Source organism: Labrus mixtus, chromosome 7 (assembly GCF_963584025.1).
Source record: "Labrus mixtus chromosome 7, fLabMix1.1, whole genome shotgun sequence".
In the NCBI taxonomy this organism is placed as follows: Eukaryota; Metazoa; Chordata; class Actinopteri; order Labriformes; family Labridae; genus Labrus; species Labrus mixtus.
In genome coordinates, this window is record NC_083618.1 from 22203871 (window position 1) to 22231855 (window position 27985).

The window sequence follows — 27985 nt, forward strand, 5'->3', positions numbered from 1 at the left end:
GATGTCACAAAATCTCTCCAGGAAAACTTTCTGGTTTATACATTTTTAATACAAAAACCTCTGATGTAAAAAAAAACATAAAAAGGACTTAAGTTAAAAACAGTCTGTTACAGAGTAACTTCCTACTGAACATACAAACTGAACACAAAGAGCTCCCAGGGTAACAAAGCAAACGTTCAGTACAAACAGTATTTTTTACAAGACACAAAGAGTCCGCTGGAAGACGGGTAAGGCAGTCCGTCCATATTTACAGTTTGTAGAGTTCTTTTAAGTCTCTGAACTTCGTCGCTCCAATCAGCAGCTCGTGTTTCCTCAGAGAGGGAAACATCCTCTGAAGTTCTTCTTTCAGAGACAAATCTGTCGGAGCGGCCAAATAAGTCTTGGACTCTTTCTTTTAGCTCCCAGCGTGTGGAAAACAAAGTCTGTGGAGGTGCATTCAAGGGGCTTTTTAGTTAACGCTCTTTAAGATAACTCAAACTGAAGACTCTAACTGATCACACCTGAAACCTGAGGTCAGGTCAGGTCGAGATCAAGTCTATATAAAACATAAAAAAATAAATGAAACATTCCCACACTGTGGAGGAGGAGATATGGCCTTTTCCTTTGACAGTGTTTTCTGATTTTAAACTCACAGGTCAACAGGTAGTGGTTACAGTAGATGGTAAACAGTTTCAAGCAGATCAGGGTGCTTCATCTTGTTAAATCAACAAGAAGGGTCAGAAACATCTCAGTCCTGGATCGACATCTCTTAGACCTCAAGGATATTTTTACCCAAACAAGGAGGTTCATTTAACTTTAAAAAATTGTGGTAAATTATGTTCTTAGCGGCATTAAAAGCTGAGACAAAGGGATGTGTCAGTCTGGGGCAGAGAACTAAAAATGTGTTAAACTTGAGGAAAGGGAAATCTATTAACGCAAACCTGAACATCTCCGGACATTTCAAGGACGAACTGGATGTGTCAACTCAAACTTTAGTCGTACTTTTTACAGCCGGCAACCTTGTAACTTTTCTTCATGACATCAGGGTGGGCCGATGTCAGAATGCAGTAGGTAACACCATGAGCGAGCAGGTGATGATGTTTATACTCTGAGAGTGGTGCGATTGACCTGCACATCATTTACAGCTTCAAACTCTTTTTTTCTGCTCGTCAGTATGTCTTAACTGCTCCAACACTGATCCTGTGAATACGTCCAAATACAGATAGTGTTTAATTAAAGGCAAAAAAAGTCATTATAGCGTCAGACTATTTTGCTTCTTAGACGTCCTTTTAAAAAAGACTTTAAGACGGTCACTTATTGAACTCGACTAACGTCGCCTCAGTGATGGTTCAGATAATCTCTTTAATTCTGGATTTCTGTTGAATTTGAAATGAGATTTAAAGGGTTAACGATCAGATCACACACTTTGATCTTGTGATGATAAATCAGGAATTTTACAGAGCTGATTGCAGCTTGTCGTCACTTGTAGTCGTTCTGTTTATCCCACGTTTGGATGTGTGTGTTTTAATCTCTTCCATGGACTAGAACCATCAAGTCTGGTTTTTGGTCCTCCTGAATCTGCACCATGAGCCGCAGCAGGTGATGAAACTAAAACCGTCTCTACATTCTGTTAAAGCCCCCTCCTCTGTGCCCTCCACGGTACCAATTGCCCCCCTGACGTGCAGGATCGTGGTACCCCCCCAGCAGTCCGGGAGCAGGACTGCCCTGTTGGAAGCCCCAGACCATACCTCCAGTCCAGACCTGTGCGGGCCCTAGGATGCGTGGTATCCCTCCCAGGGACCTTAAAGGGGCCATCATGGGGCCGCGGGACGGTGTCTGACTAGGGAGTCTAGGCAGGTGCTGAGGGAGCCCGACGCCCGGCTCCAGGCTGAGAGCCGGTCCTTGCAGGAGTGACGGACTCTGCTGGAGCTGGGGTACACCGGGTACAGCAGGGTCTGGGATGTTTGGCTCAGTAGCAGCGTTGATGCTTTCTGTCACCTCAGATCCCAAAGTGCAGATTTCAGCTGCTGCTCCCTCTCGTCTTATCGGAGGCTCCGGGTCTGACAGAGTTTTTCTGCAGGAAGAAAACAAAAGAAAGTTCAGCCAAGTTCTCATTTATTTTATTTTTGAGTCGACATTTATTCCTCACTGTCGTTACTGGTTGTTGTGCAGCAGCATGTAGTCAGGATCTATAAGCATTTGAGATATTTTGGTATGGATACCTCGGTAAGGTCTGGGTACTGGATTTAAAAAGGTTCATACAAAATCCAATCCTAAGGGCGACAGTTAAGAGCCGGGCTGCTGCAGCTAACAGTGAAATGTTGTAACGCTCACTGGATGAGTCTGAACCTGAATCACAAGTCAGATAAACTAATTTTAAATATTCAATAATAAAAAAAAATATTTGAAACACACTTTGCATTCAAAGTGGATCTCATATATGTATCCTCTGCGCAGAGAATGAAGGCGTGGGGAATGGTTTTCTTCTTCTACTATACTCTCTATGGTGTGACCGTGTGTGATTAAAACATAAACATATTATCAGAGTGTTAGATTATTTCTTAATGTCCAAACATGGGCAGATTAGACTCACATGCATCAGTCTCCCTGCACATGATCTAAGAGTCTTCTTCCTTTCCTTCTCGGGTAAAAAGGTCACAGGGGTCATTCCCTTTAGATGTACTGAGCTGCCTGTGCCTCTGCTGACATGTGGATTGTGTCACTTTCTATTGTTTTTATTTATTGATGCTGTTGGAGAGGCTTCTGAATGATTGTAGCACTTTGAGTCCAAGAAATATTTCTCCAAGGAGACAATCAAGTGTATCGTATTTAGCTGAGCACCATGTTGACACAAGCATGATGAGCCTCTGAAGTTTTCCAAACAGTGTAAAGTTAAGTGATGTCCATTTTCCCTTTTAAAGTTTTTTTTTTTTATGTCCATGCCAACCACAATGTGTTCAGTCATCTCACTTCCCTTCTTGGAGGTGACAGGCCTCAATATCATCGATACAGGTGCAACACCAGTTACGAGCGTCTGTGACTCCCAGATCCAACACGATGATATTTCCATCTTGTGTTGTTGGACACCATACGCAGCACCAAGGCTCATTATGATGAATCCAAGATTGCGGCATGACACTCTCTCTGTCTGCAGCAGAGGGTCGTCCTTCGGGGTAACCAGGGTCCGCAGGATGTGCTGGAGGTCTTCCATTCAGCGAGCTGAAGGCCAGGACAGGTGTGCAGCCTCCCAGGTCTGACATGAGTGATTGATTTCCAGTAGGCTGGATTAGTATGCAGATGCATACGTTGAGATTTTTATTCCTTGTAAACTAAAGAATTGCCGTCTGGGCTCAGTGACTGCCATCACCAAGGGAACCATTACTTTTGGGTCAGGCTGGGTTGTTGGTCCATCAAAAGGTGAAGCTGTCGTAAAGAGGGTCATCAGAAGGGTAGTAGGACTCTAACGCTTAAGCGGTCTTTCATAGGGTTTGGGAATTTCCCCTAAAGGGGCCATCAGTGGTTTGTCCAGGTTAATGCTAGACTCCCCATCTAACATCATATGCAGGGCCACCATGACCGTTTTCTTGAGCTTCTTCTTTGCCTTCTGTCTCCATTTTCTTTAAAATGACTTGCATCTGGCCGGGATGAGGGCAGCGCTCTTGCGAGTATTTTATGACATGCCTTCCCCCTTTAGTGTATATTTCATAGACACTGACACAGGGCGCCATGTTAAACGGGCAAACAGAGACGCCCCCCTCCGGTCAATTAACTCCACACTTACTCTCTCATACACACACACCACTTTTCTCCCACACAGACAGACCAGAACTTCAAGTCGACCTAAGTGACCTCTCAGACAGTTTTGACCCCTTTGACAGCCAGAAATCGATGGAACCACGCGGCGGTGGTCATGGAGAATGCTCAGGTAATTACTCACCCTGGGGGGGCGGTGCAGTCCTGTGTCGAACCAGGCGCTGCCAAAAAGTGTGTCCCAAGGAAGAAGAAAAAATAGATTATTTGTGGTCCTCAGGAGCTGTTATTATTCCAGAAGTAGGTTTCCAAAAAGTTTAAATAGTTCAAAGTTTTCATGCTTTCAATACGGAGTATAACTTTTACTGAGCTCACATATTACAGTGCTGAGCCTCATCTAGCCATCAAAGACCCTATTGACACCCCCCTATATGATGTCAGACCTCTGCCCGATCCACTGGCTCAAGGGTTCTCTAAACAGGGCGAAGATGTCTTGTTCCTCTTTCCAGAATTAACAAGTTTGTCAGATCACCATTCATTTTAATTTTGTGTTTTCAAGTGTAAATATGAAAATAAAGACATTTGAATGATTAGGTCACGTGTGGGTCAAAGCTGCACAGACAGCGCATGCAGGGTCAGCGTTGACTTTCAGTTAGTAAGCAAGCGAGGAGAAAACATGAAGAAACAGACAACCGAACTCAAGAGAGGTGGAAAAAAGAAAAAGAGAAACGCAACAAATAGTAAAGGGTATAGGATCTGTTAGTTTGCAGGAGGTGCTGGTGAAGCTCAGAGTTTCTCCTTGTAGCTTGGGTATTGTCTGGTGTTGAATGCTCACATGTCCTCTTTCCTCCAGCTCATATCTGTTCCATCAGTGTCTCCACAGGTTTGATGGTCTTCATGCTCTCTGCTCAACAGGTCCTCAGTTGCCTCCTCTAATGTTTTGTAGATTTTTGTACTGTCCTTATATCTCACCCTTGGCCTGGCTGGGAAGAGAGTCTGACTGAACCTTGTGGATCTCTATTCTCTCTTTGAGCATGAGAGTTGGACGGTGGTCGTGGTCCAGGTTTATTCTGGTGGTTACGGCCCAGCTGAATGGTGGGATCTTTCAATCTGAAAATCTGTCATGTCCTTGAGTAACCCGAGACTCTCTAGGGGTAGATTTTCAACCAATAGAACCATCATTGGCGATGACTTCTTCCCACCCTCTGGTACCCAATAAACTTCACATTCTCGCGTAGAGAGCGCCTCTCTAAGTCCATTAGCTTCCATTAGCTTGTCCTTCAGTTTCCATCATGACTTCTGTGTTTTGGATCTTCTCCTCTGCTTTCTCGATTTGCCCCTCCGCTTCATAAAGTCTGGTGCTCGCCTTCAGAAGACTTTCTTTGATAGTCACTTTTGAGATTTGTATCGTCACTTGAAATCAGCATTTTGCCATTCTTAGTATCAAAGACACGTGCGGTTGAAACAGGAAGGAAGGGGCAGAGGAAGTGTGAAGACAGGAAGTGGGGAGGCCGCAAAGTGTGCTGCTGCAGCGTTGTCTTTATCAGATACATAACTGTTAAGTTAGCCGTGAACTGTTAAGTCTTTAAGACAGAACAAGCAGTGAGAGCACATCGGTGAATAAATGTTATATGGTGACCAAATAAATCATACAGGTCTTACTGGGATTCAATAATAGGTGGGGATTTAAAAAACATTGGATGTTGGTATTCAGATATTGTCAATGGTGGTCTCTGATCAAATAAGTAACGTTTGAAAACTGTATGTTTGTGTAACAAAGACTTCCTGTTTTATGGCAAGACATCACATTTTGACAAGCCAACACCACTATGGCCTTGAAGCTTTCCTCACAAGCTGAACAGCTTTATTTGTACGATGACTCTTCTAGCTCTACACCGATTGGATTCCCCTGAAGGAGCAGTTAATCCCAGAGGGACGCCTGGGAATGACTAATTTACCCATTATTAAATTAAGAATGGAGAACCTCTCCTTTGTTTTTTAATATGGGTCCAAGCGGCTTTTTTGTATATTCAGGCATAATACATAAGCCTACCAATTTTCTAAATCCTAGGTTGAACGTGCTGCTAGGGCTGAATTTTAGAAATATTGTAGGAGACGACAGTGAGGCATTTAACCACGCCCACCAACAAAATCCGTATCAGTAATACCCTTTTACCACAAGCCTTTTTTCTACCAAGTTTCATGTCTGTACAAGTGTTTTAAACCCCTGGAAAATCTACTTCCTGATTCATGGAATACAAAAACATCACCATGACCACAGCTTTTGAGGTAGACTTTGTGCTTTCAAATTCGCGAGAGGTTAAGGTCTTAAAATGTGAAAAGTATGAATCGTGTGTGACAGCTCAAGAACTATGACGTCCTGTTGTCAATAGGTGGTGCTGTGATTCAGGCTGGTCCTTGTATCATGCATGTGAAATGTGGAGATGATAGCGCACTGCATATCAGAGAAAGAGCGGTAAGCCCTCAGTGTGTACTAACCTTGATCTGTTGCCCCCTACAGGATTGTCTGCGGTACTTGAGGAAGCAGCATCTTGTTCTCCTCGCTGATCTCCTGTCTCTCTCCCGCCATTAGTCGAGTCTCTCTGATTGGTCACTCCTTGCACTGCAGCTGTGTTTTGATTGGAAGAAAGGTTGGGTGTTTCACTAGGACCCAGGTTTCCTCCCAATGTTCCCATCACTCTCGCTCCTCCTCCTCCTGTCCTCCGTCCACCTGTGAGAGTTCCTGCTGCTCCCTGCCTCCTCTCCTCCTCCTCCTCCGGCTGCAGTGCTGAGTGAATTAAGTCCAGAGTGGCTGCCACTGCCGTCTTCCCAGGAGTGATCTGGACTGACTCAGTGGGACCTGAAAGAGAGACGGTGAGAGGGCTTCCCGTCAGAGGAGGGTTTGGATGAAGTCTTTGGAGTGTCTTGGAGTCTAAACGCTGCTGCTGCATCTGATGAAGCTGCTGTGCCTGTCGCTCCGCCCGTAACTGAGAGATGGCCTGATGGAGAACCTCAAAGTCAGGGGAAGACCCCTCTTTACAGGAGGCGTCTGGAACAAGCTGGTCAGAGAGGTGGGAGAGAGGAGGGAGGCCAGAGCTGGACGGATGGAGGAGATGATGGGGCTGGTCAATGGAGGAGGCAGGATGGATGATTTCTGGGAAAACACAGGGAGAACATTCAGAACCCTTCACAAAATCTCTCAGTACGTTTACATGCAGTAAGAAAAAGTCAATTTATTGTGTTAAGGCCCTGACACACCAAGGAGATCGTCTGCCGTCGGTCCTAGATGGACCGTCTGTGAGCGGTAGTTGCCCTAGTTTTTGCGGTGTGTCCGGTTCCGTCTGCTTTTTTTTCCGGCCGATTTGACGTCCGCAGTTGGTGAGAGGAATCTCTCTGATTGGCTGTTTGGAGGTTTCATTTATCTCCAGCTCTCGACACAGGTTCAGGAAAGCCCCTTGAGCATGCTGCTGTAGTATCCATGCTTTCACCCATTAGTGCGGTTTCTCCTTATCTGTCGGCTGTAGTCTTTGCGGTGTGTTCAAGTGAAACTTTTTGGCTGCCTTTGTTTCCACTAGTTCTTTGCCGTCTGCTTGGTGTGTCAGGGCCTTTAATCTGAGCCGTTCTCCAAGTCACACTAACACTAGGTGTGTTCAAATTAATTGTTTCTGAGATGATGACGTTGACGATTCTGCACCGATGCAGTGGCAGAACATACTCGGTTATGGCCTTCTGACTTTGCTTGTAGATTTTCCAGCCATAGCTGTAATTATATTATTTATTTATTTTGGATATAACAATAAGCTAGAGGGATAGCATGCATCACATTTTTACCAGAGTTTTAAAGTTGTCCACGTTGTCAATGTTCAAAATGCAACCAGTTTGCCGCTCGCTAACTTGTTAGCACCGAGGTCTAACGGAAGAAGGCCAAAGGGTAACCAGCTGAGAGGAGCCATCCATCAGAGCAGAGTAAGATATTGATTTTCCCCTGGTCCTTTTATACTGCGACAAGGACAGTAGTCTGATTGAAAGGCCTAATCAAGCTACAACTATAGCTCGACTTAACTGTGCATGTAAACATACTGACTCAGATGATACTGGAGGACAGAGTCACACAATGGGAGGGAGGGAGGGTGGACACAACGAGAAACCAAAGAAAACAGCGGGGTGGGTGCACCTGCCAGGAGTTACTGCTGCAACAACAGTTTTTACATCTCCTTCAGCATTGGCCATGTAAAAGATTCATGTGTGTGTAGAAAAGCTGAACTGGTGGTTGGAGAGTTGATAAAGACGTAGGCAGGGTGGGCTCAGGGGTCTGCGTCTCACGATCTATAAGCTGTGCATTGAACTACTCGGCATGTTTTGCACGTCCAAGGGTTCCTCTTCCTCCACAACCTGTACACCTCCAGGAGGCGTGCAGGGAAAATTGTGGTCGACCTCTCTCACCCTGGACATGGACTGTTCGAGACCCACATCAATAAATTCTACATTAAATGAACGTGCAGTCTTGTGAATGAAACACAGTTTTCAACCGGGCTTTTATAACATGAAATTTGAATCAAGTACATTTAAAAAACTGACCTTTGGGATCCAGAATCGCGTCTGTAATTGGCTGCTTGTCCTTCGTGTCCTGGTAACCAACCAGTGTGGGGAAGTCGTGCAGAATTTCATCGATACTGGCCACTACGATACCGACATCGGAGTAGGCATGCAACTCCTCAAAATGACGCTCTAAGTGACACAGAAGGAAAACACACATCAGCACTGCAGTTCAGATGGTTCCTACTGAATCACAGAGAGAAGTGAAGGTCCAGAAGTGTGCAAACCAGTGAGGAAGACCGTGTGTCGGTTCAGTGTGTATCGGGCCTGCAGCTCCAACAGACACGGCAGGTCGGGGGACTGTTGGGTGTTCATGTCGCAGTGATGATACGGGAGGAACTCAACGATCTGCCGCTTCTGATAGGTGGACAGCAGGTCCAGGAGGTTGGCCGCATCTCGCCTGAACCTGGAAACAAAATAAACATACTGTATAACAGCGGTTGTTGGACTAAGTTTAGTTACCACCTTGGAGTTTTTCTTCTTTTTTTTCCATCCCAATCCAAAGAGGACCTCAAACCTACACACCTTTTCTGAATCCAGGTAACGCTCCTTTCTACAGTTTGTGACCACCTCCTTTTTACTAAGACCCTCCAAAATATTTATTAAACATCATGATCTAATTTTCTCATAGTCCACTGCACAGCTCCTACATTGCAACTTTTGTACATTTTGTGTTTTTTATTTTTTTATCTATTTTATATATTGTAAAAGCTTCTTATACTGTATTATTTAAGTTGTTGCTAGTTCTGCTTTATTTCCTTGTTAATTGTTTAGCACCAATACACCAAGTCAAATTCCTTGTATGTGTAAATGTACTTTGAAACATGTTTGAAACATGGCAGGTGATCCAAACGGACGACTGATCAACAGAGATCTGACGCACAGGGACAATGTAGATATCACCTGTACCTTGCCTGTTCTTTCAGTTTCTTGTGGGTTTTGAAGTGAATCTTCCACCTCCACAGATTCTCTGGAGAATTGTGCTGTTCCAAGAACCTCAGCAGAGCATCCAGACGACCTGCAGAACAAAAGAAACACGTCGTTCATCAAGTCGGAAAAAAATAAAAACAAGATATCAGGACAGATGAAAATATTTCCCCAACGATTCATCTTCACACACTGGGAGTGATGTGGTCTGGATTGAGGACCATCTCGTGGGACACGATGCAGCCTCCTGAAACAAAAAGCTCGTTGAAGCTGTTGTTCATGACGTCGTCCGGTGTGTCGATTCCCATAAAGACCACAGAGGGGCGCCGTTTCAGAGACACCAGACATGGGATCTGATGTGAACGCAAACACAAACACACTTTGTGTAAGTTTTGTGTTTATTGTTGATATTTAATGTTTTACTTTTTGTACATGGAGAGCTAAGTTCACCAAAGTGTGTGTGTGTGTGTGTGTGTGTGTGTGTGTGTGTGTGTGTGTGTGTGTGTGTGGCCAATAAAGCAGATTCTGATTCTACAAAGGATAGAGAGAAACACGTTGTTGGTGAATTACCTTGTGCACGTTTCTAGATATTTCCTCGTTTTTAATGATGACCAGCAGTCTGTTGTCGGAGTTGTCTTGGCTCAAAAAGGCCTCAGGACTCTGCTGCTGCACGTTGCCCTGCTTTAACAGAAGTTCCTGAAACACACACACACACACACAGTTTGTTTAGGCATACACACTAAATATACATCAACAGAGGGCTGATGTTAAACCTTGTTTGATCCATTAACTCCAGGATAAATCAAAGACTGTTTTTAAAAAGCTGCATTACATACAGGTTTGAAAAGGTGAAGCTAATTCTGAGGTGACTAACACCTGCTTTCTTTCAAATGACCACCAGGGGGAGACTCCACTCCTTATAGAAGTAGATTAGAAGTGAGACGTTATGCTCTATGTTTCTAGTTTCCAATCTTTTTAAATACAGCATGATGCTCAAAAAAAAAAGATGCACAAGGGCACTCTTCTTTAATTAAAATCTTTTTTGTAAATGCTAGATCATAACAGGACTGATCAAATGAAGCCAACATGTGTCGGAGGCCCTGATGAAGGCCGAGTGCGTCTGAAACATGTTGGCGTACTTTGATCAGTTTCATTATGATCTAGCCTTTACAGTAAGGCTTTTCATCATGAGTGACTTTTGTTTATCAAAGAGCAGCTGCTTCATGCTTTGTTTATTCCCCTAAAGATCGACAAAATCTTTCCTTTTAGTTCGAGTTTACAGCATGATGCTCATTTTGTATTTCACCTGTTGACAACTTACTACCAGAGCAACTCGTTCACCAGGATAGAGGCTGACCAATGTGCACACTCTCCCCTCCCCCCATAAAAAAAACGATAGCAACTGCCACCATGCAAAACTTGATACCTCAGAGCGGCTCAGAGCGTAAACAAATGAGTTTCATCATGCTGACTATTTTCACTTCTTATATGCAGAGTCTGTGAGCTCAAAGCTGAACTCAAAAGGTCTTTATGAATCTCTACATGTATGTTAAAGCACTGACTGATCCCCTCAAAAATACATGTTGAATGTTCAATAAACACCGGATCAGCCCTGATATAAAGAGGTTTGTTTTCCTTGAGTATCTCATACTCAGGTACTGGACTTTGAACGGCCATATACCTTCACAACAAAAGACAGAGTGCACCGCCCATGATGGAGGCCAGCTGTCATTCACCGCTGCAGTGTCAGGGGGGAGACACGATGATCATCCAGATCAAACGTTAAGTAGGTCAAGTAAACGGTCAACTGAGGAGAATTTCTGTTACCAACGTTAAGATTGTCAACATGGGGCGCTGGTGGCGCAGTGCTTAGTGTGCACGCCCCATGTATGGAGGCTTTAGTCCTCCAAGTGGGCGGCCCAGGTTCGAAACCAACCTATGGCTCCTTTCCCGCATGTCATTCCCCACTCTCTCTCTCTGATTTCTGACTCTATCCACTGTCTTATCTCTACAATAAAGGCACAAAACTCCCAAAAACTAATCTTTAAACATTGTCAACATGAAACCATAAATTATGTAAATGTCTCTGTTGTGAGATTAATAAAGGTTTATCTTATCAATGCAGCATTTTATCCGCCTATGATCACCATCTAAGGTCACCATCTAAAAACTAGAGGACGATCTGCACCTACTCTCTACCCTGCTACATGCTCTGCAGGTGTAGGTGATCAGAGATAAAGAGGCGGCGGCTGTTTTCACTCTCCTTAAACGCATTGTATATGTAGCTTCAGAATCCTGATTGAGTTGTTGTTGGCACACAGCGTGCAGGAAAAAGAGGGAAAGAGAGAAATGCTAAGAGGAGAGGTGTGTGTGTGTATGGATGTGAGAACTCATCCTGTAACACGGTGTTTCCCTAATGAAAGTTAAACAGTGTGCAGGAGTTGACCTGTACGTTTTCTCTCACATTTTCAACATCTGGTAAAATGCTGAAACTCTTTTAGTGTTGGCCAGACTTCACTTTCTAACCTGGAACAAGTTTCACCAGATTCATCAACATCAGTCATTGCACTCCCACCCTCATTAGTGAAGGACAGATTGAGACATAATCATGAGTTTGTATGTGTGCAGACATCCACGCTCAAGTATTGATTCAGTTACCTTGATGCCTTCATACACCGGGTCCCCTGTTTCGCTGGTGTGGAGGTAGAACTGCAGGGAGTTCCTCTTGACGTCTTTGATGATCTCCACCAGGCTGTTGAACACCTCTGGCTGCAGCTGGCTGATCAGGGAGCTCAGGGCTGTGGCCGGGGGAGCCGGGCCTGAGTCGGGTCCAGAGACAGCCTCAGAGGCTGGACTGGAGACCGGCTCAGAGGGGTGTGAAGGTTTTGCTGGTAGTGTCAACTCACAGTTTGTAACTTCAGCACCAGAGTTACAATGTACAGCCCTGGTGGCGCTGTTGTTCTGTGTTTCTCTGATGTCATTTGCAACTGTTCTAGTAATCTCTAATGTGGGACTGTGCTGTGGAGGAGTCTGCAGGACAGCGGTGCTGGCAGGCTTACAGCCGGAACCAGACGCAGAGGTAGAATCAGATAAAGTGACGTGAAAAGTCGGGGACTTCCTGTTGTCTGTTGCGTCAGTAAACTGTTTGGTGATTGTAAGCGGCTGCCAAACTTCACCTCCAGAGTCAGCATCCGCCAGCTCACCATCCTCTCGGTCTGTGTTAACATTAGACGCTCTTATGCTGGACACAAAAGCACTAACAGAGCTCTCCAGAGAGACATCAGCAGACGCCTGGCTGGTGGCTGGTGGCTTGCCGCTCGGCCAGCTCTCCTCACAGTCTGTTAGCATGCTGCTCATGCTGTCCTGCAGAGAGCTGATGTAGTCTTGGACAGACGGCCGGGGGTTGTAGAAGGTCACGTACTGTGAGAACTGAGATATGTGGGCGTGTGGGAGGGCTAAGGTTTCTGTGTTCGAGGTGGAGTGTGGAGACTGTGGGGAGCTGTAATGAATGTTCTCGCCCTGCAGGAGGAGCTGGATGTCAGAGGAGAAGTTGCCTAGGTTTTTGTCCACGATGTTGTCGATACCTCTGAGGGGAGGAGGAGGAGGTGAGGAGACGCGCAGAGAAAAACAAGAGGCGCCTGCCACCTTAGCGTCTCCCTTTTCCTCCTCATCACAGGCTTCCACCGCCATCATTTCCACATCGTCCTCTACTTCCTCGTTCTGTTTCTCGCGCTCAACCGGCACCTGAGTTTCCCGTTTCTCTTTTAAAAGTTCTGCCTCCCCTTCCATCACTACCTCCATGACCCCCTCTGCCTCTTTGTCACCCTCAGAGAGAGGTGATAAAAAGCTTTTCCTGCTCTTCGGAGTTAGAGTGATAGATGGATGGTTGGAAAAGGAAAAGGACGGGTCTGCAGTCTTCTCTTCTCTGTCCCTGAAGACTCCTGCAGAGAGCAGACTAAGTTAGACTGGAAACACATTTGAGCACTAATGAAAGAAAAACTGATGGAAGATGAAGAATAATATTTCTATCCACAGAGTTTAAGAATGTTCTGGGATCTTCACTCCCTGATTTAATTGGTCTCCCAAACTTTAATTATTTAGAAAACTAAATTTAAACAACTTAAGACTTCAAAAGCAAAAGACCAAAAAAAAGTTCAGAAAAGTCTAGCTTTAGCAAATTCTGCAGCAGGAAAAATAAATATTTTTTTGACAAAGCAGTCCGAACTTTTGGAGACAATAGTGAAAACATTGATGCAACAGGTGCACCCTGGGACTGACTGTGTGTCTGAGGTTACCTGCAGACTCCCTGGAGGCTGTCGGGGCTAACCGCTCCTCGTTAGCGCCACGTTGGTTCTTGTTAAACAAGCTGAGCTCATTAGACTCCAGGGACTCCCACCTGGCGGGGTAGGAGGGTGGGTTAAGGTGAGGGGAAGGGCATTTGGAGGGAGACGGGGGAGGACTGGGCACAGGGGACGGGGTAGGGCCATGATCAGGAGAAGGGCAATATAATGGTGAAGAGGGAGGGCTAGGAGCCAGTGTGGGGGAGGGGGAAGGGCTGGGCCCCGGGGACAGGGTAGTGCGCGTTGCTGTGGTGATGCTTGTTGCCGTGGCGAGATGCTGGAAGCGAGGGTCCTGAAGGTTGTTTCTCTCTCTCTGGGTGTATCTCTCTGAGCGCAGACCTGCACACAAGAGTTCACACCTCAACTTTCACTTTTTAATCTGATCAGTTTTAGTTGTTTTATTCACTGCAGTCTGGTCAGGAGCTGCTTGTTCAAAACAACAACACAAAACAGCAGCAGTAGCAAACAGTCCTGCACTAAGGTCGTCAAAATGTTTGATACTTGACACCGACCTGTGATGGGGATTAGGATCCACGGGATCTCCCACTCTTCCTCCACCTCCTCGTATCCTCGTGTTCTCCCTCTTGTGTGATTCGTCTCCCCGCTGTGGGAGCTGGGACTGAATCCCTCCAAACTGCTGATGCTGCCCGCCGTCTGCTCCTACACACACACAGACACACACACACAGACACACACACACAGACACACACACACACACACACACACACACACACACACAGACACAGACACACAGACACACCTTGTTAACCTCAGCCAGCCTACTTTAAGTACATGTATATTGGAAAAACTGAGCACAAGAAGGTCCAAATATATTACGTTAAGATATTTACCCTGAAAAGATATTGTCAATGAAAGTTCACAGGACTTTAGAGTCCTCAGGGTGAACTCACACTAGGCCCAGTTTCGCCGTTCTTAAATACGATTGTCCCCCCCTCCCTATTCCCTTCGCTGGCCTGCACTCACACTGCTCCAAGACTAACCAGACCTGAGCACCTTGGCTTGTACATGACGTCGTAATAAAACAAATGCATGGCTTTATGTGACCATGACGCATGCTTTTTTTTTTTTTAAGACACACAAGACAGGCGGACTTAATAAAAATAAAAAAATAAATAAAAGGGACGTGGGGTCGAGTCTGCGTCTGTACATCGGAGAACAATACAGACAACATGGCTGCTAAGTTGCTGACTTTGTGGTTTATTTTCAGTCATGTTACTCAGATTCAGACAGAACACTCCGGGGTTTCTCGGTAATGGAGGCAGGGATCAATTACACTTCATTTCCATGTTGTCTACTCGTGCATGAGCGACGGCACTCACACCTCTTCCAAACCGTGCCACGGCCATGTCAGTGTACCGTGCTTGACGTTATAACATTTATACTTCACTGCACAAATCTACAGCCTCTCAGCTCTGGTGATTTTCATATTGTTCATAATCATAATGGGCTGTATGTTAAGAAAAAGCAACAAATGCAGGCGAGATTTAAAGGAGACTGTAATGAACCACAGGCAGTGTTTTCAATTATTCAAAACATTTCAGAAAAGACAACTTAAAGCTAAAAAACAGAAATATGTACTGAAATCATCATCTCTTTTACCTCCAGTTCGTCTTGCCTCCTCAGGTCTATGTCACAGTTGGTGGGCAGGCCGAGCTTGGTGGCCAACCTATCGAACGGATAGGACTCACCCTGACCCACCTCTTGGACTTCACAAGGGCTCTGATTGGCCGTTCCCCTGGCAGCCTGGTTGAGGCCTGTTGGTTTGCAGAAAAACATCACCACTGACTTCATGATAACTTAAAGGCTCCTTCGAGTGAGTTTATGCAACATGACGGCTGGAATAGGATGAGATGAATGATCAATAGAAGCCAGCAAAGACATTTTCTGTGACTAAGAGAGCAGGGGATGGGTGAACACTTTAGTAGAGAGGAGAAAAAAAAAAGAATGAAGATAAAAATTACTACAAGAGGTGAAGTAGTTAGTGAATGTGTTAGCAGAAAGTGTAAGGTTGAAGTCACCTGTCAGCAGGTTGAGAAGTTGTGAGGACAGTTCAGATCCATCTTCCCTCAGATCTAAATCCCTCAAACCCAGCGAGCCAACCACAGACGCAAGAGAGCCAGGGGGGACGGGATAGGGGACGGGGTTTCCCTGGACTGGGGGCCAAACGCAGGAGGATAAACATGTCAGTAACACAACCCAACAAAACCAATCGATAGAAAAAAAGGAAAAGGAAAAGCACTCCCCCCCATCTTTTCTGTACATATGTTTTGTTCAGTAAAAATTAAAATACATTTATAAACAACATAAGCGGGGAAGCAGATTTGAAACCCGGCCTGCCTAAATGAGTGCAGGAGCCAGAGAGTACTATGTGCATTTATGTTTTAAAGATTTGATCTGATGATTAATACTGAAGGGTCTGTTGTCATGGATCAACTTTTCATAGACGTGAATTAAAACTTAAATTAGGTGACACAAGGCTGAGAAAGTTCTGTCTTTTTTTTCCAAGGTATTTGTCGACCTTTTTGGCTTTATGAGACAGGACGGCTGGAGAGAGGCAGGAAAGGGCCGAGGTCGGATTTGAACCCAAAGCAGCTGCAACATAACCGCTAGGCTATAGCATCGGTGCCCCAAATTCAGAGTCTTTTAAAAAAGCATTCTGCGCTTCAAAACCAAAAACAGAGGCTGCATCTGAATATTTAAAAAGAGATTTGTTATTATTTGTGATATAAAGAGTTTTGGAATTTGTTTTAACATCTTTTATTTATTCAAAATATTCCTTAATTCATAAAAAGATGTGAAGCTAACTGTGGACATTATTTCCGTGTCAGTCTTGATCGCCTTAACTACCCAGACATCACCTGCATCAGAATGACTAAAAAAAGAGAAGCAACTTTAAAGAGTCCCTTCACCTGCATTGGGGGGGGGGGGGGGGGCATGGAGGCTGTGAGTGTTAAAGTGCCTCCCGTCTGCTCACCTGGGATCTTGCCGTGTCTTTCAGGTTCCTGTGACGCCTTCAGGAGTTTAAGTGCCCTCTCTGCCGTCTCCTGATCCAGTTTCCTCTTCCTCCCCGGTGCCCTCACCCGTACCGCCTCCTCCCTCTTTACCTCGTTCTCTGCGTTCCTCTTACAAGTTATAACCAGGTCGACCAACTGCTGCATCTGAGCCACACAGAGAAGACGCAGAACTGAGGGTTTGAAAAGTCATAACTACACCAAACTGAGACTATATTTGTGAAGAAACTCACTTTAAGTTGGACATTTTCGTCCAAACATCAGTCTCACCTTTACATTTTTCTTTTCTTCTCTGGGTTCGCTGGTCGTCTCTCCCCCTGCAGCCTCCCTCTGACCTCCAGAGCTCTTCCTCATCCTGACCTCTCGCGGCTCCTCTGGGTCACAGTGCGCCTCCACAATCTGCCGGGCCCGGGCCACGGACAGCAGGTAGAGGGTGGGGCTGTACAGGTAGGAGTGCAGGTAGCCATCCATGTTCACCCGATGGTGTTTAGGAGCAGCCGTCCCTCCCTCGTCCTGTAGGGCTTCATACTCTCCCATGGGGTACTGTCGGACCTGCAGGGCACAAACAATGTTCCAAAAGCTTCCGATAAGAACTTGAAGAAGAGTGGAGGCTTATGATCCCACAGATTAACTCTGAATTGAATCATTAGAAAGACGTACTGTGTCCCACTGTGAACACAAAAATTGGTATTTGACAAATGAGTTGTAGAGCGACCAGACTAGACATTCAAAACCAAAAATAACAACAAAGACTAAATGCTTAATTTATTAATTCACACATTGCATATTAAAGATTTGCTCACATTATTTGGTTTAAGATCCTAAATGTCTTTTGTTGTCTTCGTTGACGGACCTAGATTAGTTTTGAGCGATTAAATATGACACATGTCTTTGTCACTTTCCAAGCTGTTTCCACATCATTGACATCCCAAGTTTAGCAAATGGGACCATCTGTTGGGCATCTGATAAATGGACTTGTACAGTGCTTTTCAAATCTTCTGACTACTCAAAGCGCTTTTTCACCGCAGGTCACACCCACACATTCACACACTGATGGTAGAGGCTGCTGAGTAAAGAGTCCATCAGAATAACTAATCCCATTCATACACCGCAGACGAAGCAGCGGGAGCAACTTGGGTTTTAAGTGTCTTGCCCAAGGACACATCGGACGTGTTGCTGCAGGAGGTGGGGATCGAACCCTCGACCTTCTGGTTGAGAGACGACCGACTCTTCCAACTGAGCCACAGCTGCCCACAGGTCTGCTCGTAACATCACTAACCTGGTGAATTAAATGTTCTGCTATATTGGAGCCCTGTGAAAGCAGAACAATGCTCTGATCTTAGATTCATAAAACACCCTCGTTGAAGGACTCTAGTTTGGCCGTAAATCTTAATAACCTCGCTGGTTCGCTGGGAATGTGGCCAGCAAAGGTCACCGTCGCTCATCTCACAAAGAAAAACCAGTAAAGACTTTCATCCTCCTCAAGTCTCATGGAAAAACACATTACACAAACAGACATTTAGGGGTTCTGGTTACCTTGCCGTCTTTCAGGCCGGTGAGGTAATCCCTGGCCTGGCGCTCCACACCAGCAGACAGGTCTGCAGGCGGGTTGGCGCGGGCTTTGACCAAGGCGTGATGCAATGCTGGGATGAACTGATTCATTTGTGGCATCACCTGGCCACCGGACATCGACGGCACAGAGACATCATGGGAAGTGGAGGAAAGCCTTAGCGCTACAGGAAGAAAAAGAAAAAAGAAAATGAACATTTACATCAGGACGATCATTTCAAAGTAAAAGCTTCAGTCTGTTTTGGTTCTAGGTTCTAGGCAAACGGAGACGCCATCCTCCGGTTGGTTAACTCCTCACTCACCACTATTTATTTTATTGATAGGACAGCTTGAGAGTGAAAGGAATCATGGGAAGAGAGAGCGACGGATGACATTCACTAAACTGTGTCAGGGCCAAGAGTCAAAGCAGCAACCACCAGGGGTCTCATTTATAAAAGAGTGCGTAGGATCCATACTAAAAATGTACGTGCGGCAAAAACCCGGAAATGGCGTGCACACAAAATGATTCAGATTTATAAAACCGTTCGTACGCACACCTGCATGCAATGTTCCCTTTATAAATCACGACCCACCTGGAAATGTGCGCACGTAGATTAGTCTACACGCCCACAATCAACCATAAACAGACGATGCAAAGCAGCTCGTGAATGAAAATGTATACAAACGAGGGGGGGCGGAGCGGTCCTCTGAGGTCCGTCCGGGATAATGAAAGCAAGACGGCGCTGATGCAATATGTATGAGGCGGACTTTTATATTTATTATTTTATTTTATGTTTATATATTGTCATAATGAAAGTTACTTATCGGAAACGGCTCGCTACATGCGCGATTATAGCCTAAATAAAACCATCGGTTTGAATGATTATGATGACGTGGATCTGTCAGTAAAGTTTGATATTTACTGGAAGAGACATCAATATGTATCTGCAGGCTTCAATTCACCACTTCGCCGTCTGTGTCGCCCATTTCCCATGCCTCCAAAATGAACGTACGCCTGGGTCAGAGTTTGCTTACCGGTGCGCACATTCTACCGTCAGGTTTGTTTTTATAGATCACAAACTTTGCGTGGGAAAAGGCGTACGCCAGTTTCAGACCCCGTTTTGTGCGTACGCAACGGTTATAAATGAGACCCCTGCTCTACCACCTGAGCTAAACCAGCGCCCCATGGGTTAATATTAAATGATCATCTTAAGACCTAAAAATAATAATATGGGACCATTCGGATCATGAAATATAAGATTATGATGAATGAATAATTGCAGTCCCGGTGTTACTCACTGGTTTTGGCAACATCTCTGGTGTCCGGGAAGATAAACAAGGCTTGAAGACATCTCCTCCAGCTCTCTCCTCGCTCTGTGAACACAAACACACAACAGGAAGTGAGAAAATCACACTTTAAAAAAAAAACAACAAACAAACCTATGATAGTTTTTTATTCAGGCTGTCATTTTCAGAAATGGAAAGTAGATGTGCTGAAAGCTGAATGAATGGACTGGATTAGTTTCACTGTTCATGTTTTTTCAATAATAACCAAAGTGTGTGATGTCATACCAGGGGGTGTGGCCATCTGAACACTGGAGAGCAGGAAGAGAAAGCCTTTGTCTGTGAGCGGAGTCACCAGAACCTGAAGAAAAGCATCAACAATTACAATTCTATTTCTAAACACAGTTTATTTTCCTCCTCCAGTTTCATTATAAAACAAGCACAACATGTTTGAAGAATAAATATAAAAACACTGAGAAAAAACTGTCCAATGTTTTGCACACTGTGGATACTCAGGCGAGCTGCTGAGGCCCACCCACCTTATTTTTATGTGTGTATGATCAGCATTGCACACGCCCAAGTGAGTGATATATATATGTAGAGGCAGAGAGAGAGAGAGAGAGAGAGAGAGAGAGAGAGATGAGTGCACTGGTACGTCCCTCCCTATATGCACAGATTGAGGTGTGACTTCTCATGTTAAAACAGAAGCTTCATTCGCCTTCGTTTGAATATTTTTCAACAGCTGCTTCCTGCCGATGCTTAAATTCATCCCCCCCCCCCCCAACAGTTTGTGCTAATCAGACCTATTTCGTTTTTTAACCAGTCTAGAATTGATAAAGTGGACTGACTTTTTTAAGCAAGGGAACGGGAGAAGAAGGAGAAGAGACCATGCATTAACATAAGTCTGTTTAAAATATGCAAAGCGACGCTTGCTCATTTGTGCCATTATGGGAAGTTAAAGGCAGGGTTGGTCATAAACTAGCATGATTTTGAAAGTAGCAGCTTTTGTTTTCAAAAATGTTGAGCTGCCATGCACAAAAAATAAGGACTGATTCACGATATTAAATTGAGCCGAACTCACCACTCTGTTTTTCTCCAGCTCCTGCAGCAGCATCTTCACACTGGTCGTGGAGCGAAATCTGTTGGTCACCTCCAGGAGACTGCAGCAATGGCCGCTATTCACAACTACACACAGAAGCATCAAGTTCACTTTAGACACGTTAGTATATCTGCCATAATACAACACAAACAGCAGACACAATAATGCATCATCGCTGTAAAGGCTGACTGGACTTCACCTTCTTGGCTGCTGGTGTAGAGGTTGTAGGAGAACAACTCTGAGGGGAGGAGCTTGGTCACCTTCTCAAACCTCATCAAACAACCGATTTCCAGTTTCTCTGGACTGAAGGAAACAGGCGGTGAGATTCAAACAGAGAAAAATCAATTCAAAAGTGTGAGCATGCTCTCCTTCCAACAGATGGTCTAGTTTAGCAGCAGAGGATTAATCTGCTCCTGTCCTTCAACTCCATGTATCAAAGCAAATCTGGCACATTTTTTTGATTGTTAGAGAGGGTTAAAATGTCTTTAGAACAGCCAGAGGAGGAGGAGGAGGAGGTTTGGTACTCACAGTCTTTGGGGAAGGAAGGGAGGAGAGAAGGAGCGAAGGGAGATCTGGTAGAGAACCTGGTCGCCTTTCACCAAATCTCCGGTCCACACGGTGAACTGAGCACGCTCTGCGGAAAGACAAAATTAAAAATAAACACAATAACAAAGAAAAATGGAGGGCTGTATTTATGAACTCTTTTTAAAAAGGTCTGTTGAGATTCAGTGAGGGCTCACCTTTACTCCCCTCTGCTGATTGGCTGTTCAACCTATCCATCAAACACAGCATAAAGAAAACATACCTCACATTTAGTTTATGCATTGTTATGCATGTAAACGTCTGGAGCACAATAGCAGAAGGAAATAATCCAATCAAATATTTGTTGTTGGTTTTTTTTTGTTGGCCCAAACACTCAAATTGATCTCCAGGCGTCCGTACCTGACGGGTGTGAGAGGTTTGCTGGGTAGAGGAGAGTCTTTTCCTTTGAACTGGAAGGAGACGACAGCGTACGGACAAACCTGACGAGGTCTCTCCCGCAGCTCGTCGAATAAATACTCGTAGAAGTAGTGCTGAAATAAAAGCACAGAATAGCCATTTTCACATGTGGAAAAACCTGAACATTTCTAGAGAATTTCAGGAGAAATGCCCCTGAGATCCTCCTGATCTGGTTGTTCACACATGCACCTCACAGCGGGAGATTATCCCTGTTGGACGGGAGCGGGGGGGCGAGGGGTCTCCTGAGGCAATCATGACATAAACAGAACGACTCAGAAATGACAGAAGAAACAACAATATCAATCGGGGTGCAGTCTGAGTGAAAACTTGGCATTTGGCCCTTAGTGATTTATCATTTCAGACTTCAGTCAGTAAGTCAGTACATGCCATATGTACAGGACACACACGATGAATTTGGTGATTTTTCAAACCAACATTTCTTTTGTTTCATTGCTTCTTAAAAAGCGAGGGTTTGGTGTTGTTTTGGTCACTTGTGATAGTACATGAGTTTGGATTGTTAGATGGACAAAAAAAATGGAAGCCATTACTTAGGCTTCCAAAATGTTCACATTTCATATCCTAGGCACCTCATTTGTAATCAGCAGATTTTTAAAGTAGCAGAGTTGCAGTTGTCTGAAGGGAGCTGTAAACTGTATTTACCTGTGTGAGTTCGAAGGCGCGGTAAGAGCTGATCGAGGTGACTTTGCTGGCGTTCTTGGAGATGTGGCTGTCGAAGCGAGGAGTCGGATCCTGCAGGTTCTTCATGTTTTCATACATGCTCTTCACCTTCCCCTGAAACCAAAACCAACAATATTATACACAACATCACTTTAAAAGCTCTTTTATAACCACGTCTTTTAAATTAATATATCCAGTCAGCAGACGACTTACCTTCATCACTTTGAATATTATGATCTCCCCCATGAACCCAGGAGTTACCGGGTTATTCTGGAGCAGGTCTGAGTATCTGGACAGATACACTCCTACACACACACACACACACACACACACACACACACAAACAAACAAACAATGATGTAGATCACAGCTCCACCAAGCTTGTTTTTAACTACTACTTTCTTGACAAACTGCTGCATTATTTTTTAGAAACTACACAACAACATTTTATGCAAGAAAGGATTCAAAGGGTTACAACATGTGTGACTGTCTCTGTAAGTACCAGGTCGTGTGTGTTCAGTCCTACCTTTAGAGGGGTCTCCCAGAACTGTGACCCGGCTCTGACCCACCAATAGCCCCTTCTCACAGAGCAAAGGCACCTGAAACACACAGTCGTTCAAAAACATGACAAACCAGATTAGAATTTGATACTGCTCCCTGTTTGAACTAGAGGTTCATTTTTTCCTGCAGCTATGACGACAGTCTGTGCAGCATGAGGAAGCGTCACATTGTTTTTTCCAGATCAGTGAAACTCTTACTTCACTTAAACAGATAAAACCCAAAACAAACAGGCAAACTGTTTGACAAAGTGATTGTGTGTTTAAAGTTCTGTGGAATAAATCTTAAAACCCTGAACTGAGTGAGCACGTTATCACGTCAGGTTCTCTCGTTTCAGAGTAAATGGATTTCTGGTTAGACGCTTGTTAGTCTGGGTCGGGCCCTAGACTGTAGTCTAAGTCTAGAGCCCGACCGATACGGAATTTTTGGGGCTGATACCGAGAAATCGGCCGATGTCTTTCTTTGATCTATGTTCGATCTTTAGATGTATATACATTCACTATGGAGAGTGATCCTGCTTGCTGTAATCCATATAGCTCCCCCTGCTGCTGAATGAGAAATGCTAGTGTAATACATTAGAACTCAAATGAAATGCTTCCTGACTGATGAAGAAATCTAGTGATATCGGCGCATATCAGAGAAAGAATTAGCCGATAGCGATAGTCACACGTTATGCTCATCAGACTACTGGAGGAACATAAACATCATCACTTTAAACCATTGACTATAAATAATAACGGACGGGACACGCTCTCTAGTAGAGTGAAGCTTTTTTTTTGTAGCACTCCCCCTGCTGACTGAGGAGGCGGGGTTTATGACCTATACTGCAGCCAATGATAAGTGTCTATCATTGAACCCTACTGCGCTGACTCTGGCTCCAAATGACATCACAAAAGAAAGACGGCAGAGCCCGCCAGGGGAGTATTTTGGCCTCAGGAATGTTGAGTGAGGGCAGATGTGTTCGCTGCGTCCATCTTTTTACAGTCTATACATTAAAAATAGAAAAGTTAGACGGTAACTGCAGCACTGCACTGTGCTCAGCGTACTCAAACCTCCATCGTCCTGTTAAACATCTGGAAAGAATATCAAACTGATCGATTTTAAAATGCTTTGTAACTTAAGTCTGATTGATTGATTGATTCAGACTTAATTTGTGAATCTCTTTTCAGGTCTCGATTCTCTGTTATCACACCGGATCTGTTGATCTTTCACATGGTAAATTCTACAGAACAGAGGTATGAATCTCACCTTGGCAGAATCAGCCAACAGAAAACAGTAGCTCTCCTCCAGCTCTTTCTCCGTCCTCCCGTCGGCCTTCATCTCCTTCCTCTTCTCCACAAACTGAAACACACACACACACAATCATTGTAATCAAAGGAAACATGGCTCCATGGGTAAAAAATGTCAGCACATCACACTTTGCTAAACAGCCTTTCATTGGTGGAAGACAAATAGACATAAAAAACCGGACAGCAAAATTCCTCTTTGTCATTGGTCTTTATATTAAACGACTTTTCTCCGGCATTAGATTCCAACATCCTTGGAAAGTCGACATTTTTTTTGAGCAGGAGGAGCAGAGGAAAAATGCACAATGGTTTGTTTTTGTTAAGAAAAGGTTGCCAGTGTTTTGTGCCTTTTAGTGTGCAGGAGTTTGCTTCCGGTAATTAAAAACAAGACATGAACCTATATTAGGTGCCTTGGATTTGTATTTTTGTTGCCATGGTATCAAAATGGTTTTATTTCTACCAGTATTGTATCAAAGTTAAGAACTCTGGTATCATGACAACCCTTTGTCCTTGCCATACTGTGAACTTTTGTAATGATTCGCCCTCTTCAGACTGCCGTTTAAACTCCCAATAGAGGCGTTACAGTGGCTTGACAGGATCAGTGGAGCCAGCACTAAGTGTGTGTGTGTGTGTGTGTGTGTGCATGTCTGAATGTGTGTATGTGGAGCTCCCGCTGCACCCTGCTCTCTTGCACTTCCACAACGTCGTAAGGAAATGTGAATTCACAGAGTGGGACACAAAAATTACACCGTTTCGGAATCAATATGATATGAATAAGTGTGATGACGGTGGAGCTTCGTTATGGCACTGTTGCAGAGCAGTCTGAAGATGAAGTGCGGTAACGAGGCACAGCAGCAGGACAGATTCTACCCTCCACCCGTCCCTCTCTCACCTCCTTCTCCAGCGGCTCGCTGTGGACGAGCCGAGGTTTGCAGTAGGTGAAGGAGGCCGAAGAGCTTGTGTCGATGTAACAGGAGGTCATGGCGGTCATCATGTCTTCATACTCTCTGGACTCAGTGGAGACGTACTGAAACAGAGCTGAAACACAGACAGGGACAAACACAGTACGGTCAGAATGCATTCACACTACCCCGGACTGTGAGGACTTCTCTCTGTTCAATTTACAACTTTAATAACCACTATTAGGTTAAACGTTACATATTCTACAAGAACTTAGACTATAAAAGGTACACATTTCGATAAAAATTAAAAAAATTTATGTTCAACGTTCTGTCTTATCGTAATTAATAACGGCGACCCTTAACGCTTCCAAGTGAGCCTCAATCTAAAAAACAAACAGAAGGTTTGGCCATCTGGAGAGCCCATAATAATAGCTGTCAGTCTGCCCTAATTATAACAGAAGCCCTGAACCCTTTATTGTGCCAAACTCTCAGGGGACTAAAGGACCTGGAGCAGCTGTATTCCTCTGTGTGCAGAAGGGGGATCAGTTGGCGTATTCAACACCTGGGAGAGGTGCTGCTGATGTGCAGTCACACCCACAAGCAAAGAAAAATATTTATGGGTCACAAGTTAAGCTTTGGAGTGATTTTTCACAACTCTGGTTCTCCTTTTTCTGGATCAGTGATTTGTTATGATTGTCTTTTTCTTTTGTTGAATATTAGTTGAAGCAGATAAAAAGAGCAGGGTAAAGTTTTCTCACATCGTTCATGCAGGTATAATATGTCCATAAAAAGTGGGCTGCATTTAACTGGTTGATTCTCTGTATTTTTCATATCCAAATATACATCGCAGATAGAAAAGATACAAATATCTGTTTTTGAAATATCGTGCAGTCAATTAGAACTGCTTCACAGGCTTGGCAGAACTTACAACGACTAGTAAACTGATTTTAAGGTCGGGCTTTGGCTTAAATTAAGAGATAATTGGTTATAATCAGGATAGGTTGGTGTACATTTTAAAGGAGTAGTCTGTAAGATATCCACTGAATAAAATGCTAAAGTGACCTTACTATATAATCAGACATTAAGGAAACATGCTATGTTGAAGTGCTGGCTTCTCTGACAACAATGCAGCAGCCAGTATGTCCTCCTTCTAACTTTAGATTCTGGTCCTGAAAGTTCTGGATTTGTCTGGACCAGAGAAGGTAGGCGGTTTCAAGGCCCCGCCCCCACACCGTTTTGGACACCCCTCGGTTTGCTAGATATGAGACCAGTTATCAGGTCAAACCAACAGGTGTTGCAGTGATGGAAGCGGGCAAGAGAAGTGGTTCAGATAGAAGTGATTGTACCCGACCTAAAAAGCCTCTGCATGTTTCTAATAAGCTCCACGAGCAGAAACGTGCTCAAACTAGGATCAATATTGGAGATGCTTTATTAAAATAACGAGGTTAGAGTGCAGAAAGGTTTCAAGACCAGATCTGGCCAAACACTGAAGCTTCAGCATGGCAACCTGCGTCTCATCAACTCTAGGGAGGAAGGGGACAGCTCTCACCAATGTTTTGAATATGGACTGCAGTACCCATTTGAAACTCAGTTACATATTGCTCCTTTAAAGTTAAGGGATGGGTAGGGTTAGGTATATAAAGTACACAAAAACCAATGGGTAGACAGACTCTTCTACTCAATACCATTTTAGCTTGAAGCTTCATCTACATTTTCCTAGAACAACAGGACCATCACTACCATAGACTGTAAATAATGTTTATACAGTCTATGAATCAAACCTGTGATTTGGAAAGAAGCTAAACTCAAACCCGAACTACATGTCAGTAATTTGGTCAGACAAATTTCTTAATTTAAGTTGTGATTTTCTCCGTACTTTTATGTTTTAATTATTTAAAATAATAACTTCCCAATCCACTCAAATGGACTGGGGTAAACAGAAGTAAAGGAACCCGGTGTATTGGTTTAACTTGTGTCCGTGTTAACTGGTGACTTGCAGCCGGAAGCGTCCGTGGTTTTCATAGTTACAACAGATGTTGAACACGGAGAGTCCTCACAAATACATCTTCTTTTTTTTAATAGTGTCTCATTATAAAATCACAACATACTCATCAAACAAGTCTTCAATGAATACTTTAAGTCGGCTGGAAGTCACCAGTTAACACGGTCACCAGTTAAACGGAAACACCTCAACATAAACACAACAAGGAGGCGTCCACCTTAGCCAGCTAAAACCATAACATGAAGCTAAAAGCAAGATATAAACACTGAACTGAATCATGAGAGATGTACAGTTAATCACCAACACAGCTAACATGATCTTTTATACACATATAACTTCAATAAAAGGGTTATTAGAGCGCAGGTGACGTTACCTGGCTAACTGCTAACTAGCATCCCCGACTGACTGCTAACTAGCGTCCCTGCACTTTAGTGGTGGCGTTAAAGGGGAAGGTTTTGCTCAGATTAGATGAAGAAATGTACATTTAAGATCATATTCAGCTGTTGGTTGCTATGTTACAGCGGATCAGCCCACCTCTCTTCTCCTTGGTTTTCTTCGGGATGTGAAACTTCAGCGGGTCTATCGGCATGTGTCTCTGGTGGATGGACGGCGTCGCCGAGTTCCTCCTCTCCATCCTCCCTCCGGCAGCGGCGGCAGCAGCACCCATCAGTCTGTCCGGACCTGGGTAAATGTCTCTGCTGGCTGGGTGTACTTCCATTAGCTCGCCATCTTGCAGGCTAACGTTAGCTCCGAGCTCAGCGGCAGCAGACACCCTCCTCGGACGGACTGCCTCCCTCCGAGTCAGACTGTCGTCCATGGCGGGATTCAGGCTCTGCTCCCGACCGTCACTCTGTCGCTGTATGTCGGCGAGCCCCCCACCCCCCCGCAACAATGTCACCGCTGTTGCGTCCTGATCCAGCAGCGCAGGGAGTCAAACCAATACACAACCCGCGCCATGCTTACTGTCTTCTTCACTGAGATTTAACTGCATCTGCTTTACTAAAT

At 44.5% G+C, this 27985-nt stretch overlaps 1 protein-coding gene across 3 annotated transcripts; it reads right to left on the reverse strand.

The window, feature by feature from the left end:
* Positions 1–27: 27 nt before the first annotated feature.
* On the reverse strand, positions 28–27961 carry tasora (transcription activation suppressor a). 3 transcript variants are annotated; one of them, XM_061041302.1, is made up of 29 exons: positions 27515–27961; positions 24969–25114; positions 24039–24131; positions 22759–22831; positions 22446–22537; positions 22215–22346; positions 21498–21628; positions 21296–21327; positions 21084–21189; positions 20755–20858; positions 20538–20641; positions 19745–19817; positions 19472–19546; positions 18161–18357; positions 16895–17176; positions 16588–16771; positions 15632–15766; positions 15213–15367; positions 14105–14252; positions 13548–13931; positions 11911–13193; positions 9823–9948; positions 9446–9605; positions 9235–9343; positions 8553–8731; positions 8308–8457; positions 6229–6883; positions 3917–3953; positions 1861–2053 (listed from the first exon to the last, which is right to left on the reverse strand). In XM_061041302.1, the coding sequence occupies exons 1-29, from the start codon at positions 27795–27797 to the stop codon at positions 2000–2002; spliced, it is 5682 nt and encodes a 1893-aa protein (XP_060897285.1). In that variant the 5' UTR covers positions 27798–27961; the 3' UTR covers positions 1861–1999. The 3 variants fall into 3 exon arrangements, with proteins under 3 accessions (XP_060897283.1, XP_060897284.1, XP_060897285.1); XM_061041300.1 differs by lacking the exon at positions 3917–3953 and having other exon boundaries at positions 28–2053; XM_061041301.1 differs by lacking the exons at positions 3917–3953; positions 15632–15766 and having other exon boundaries at positions 28–2053.
* Positions 27962–27985: the final 24 nt, after the last annotated feature.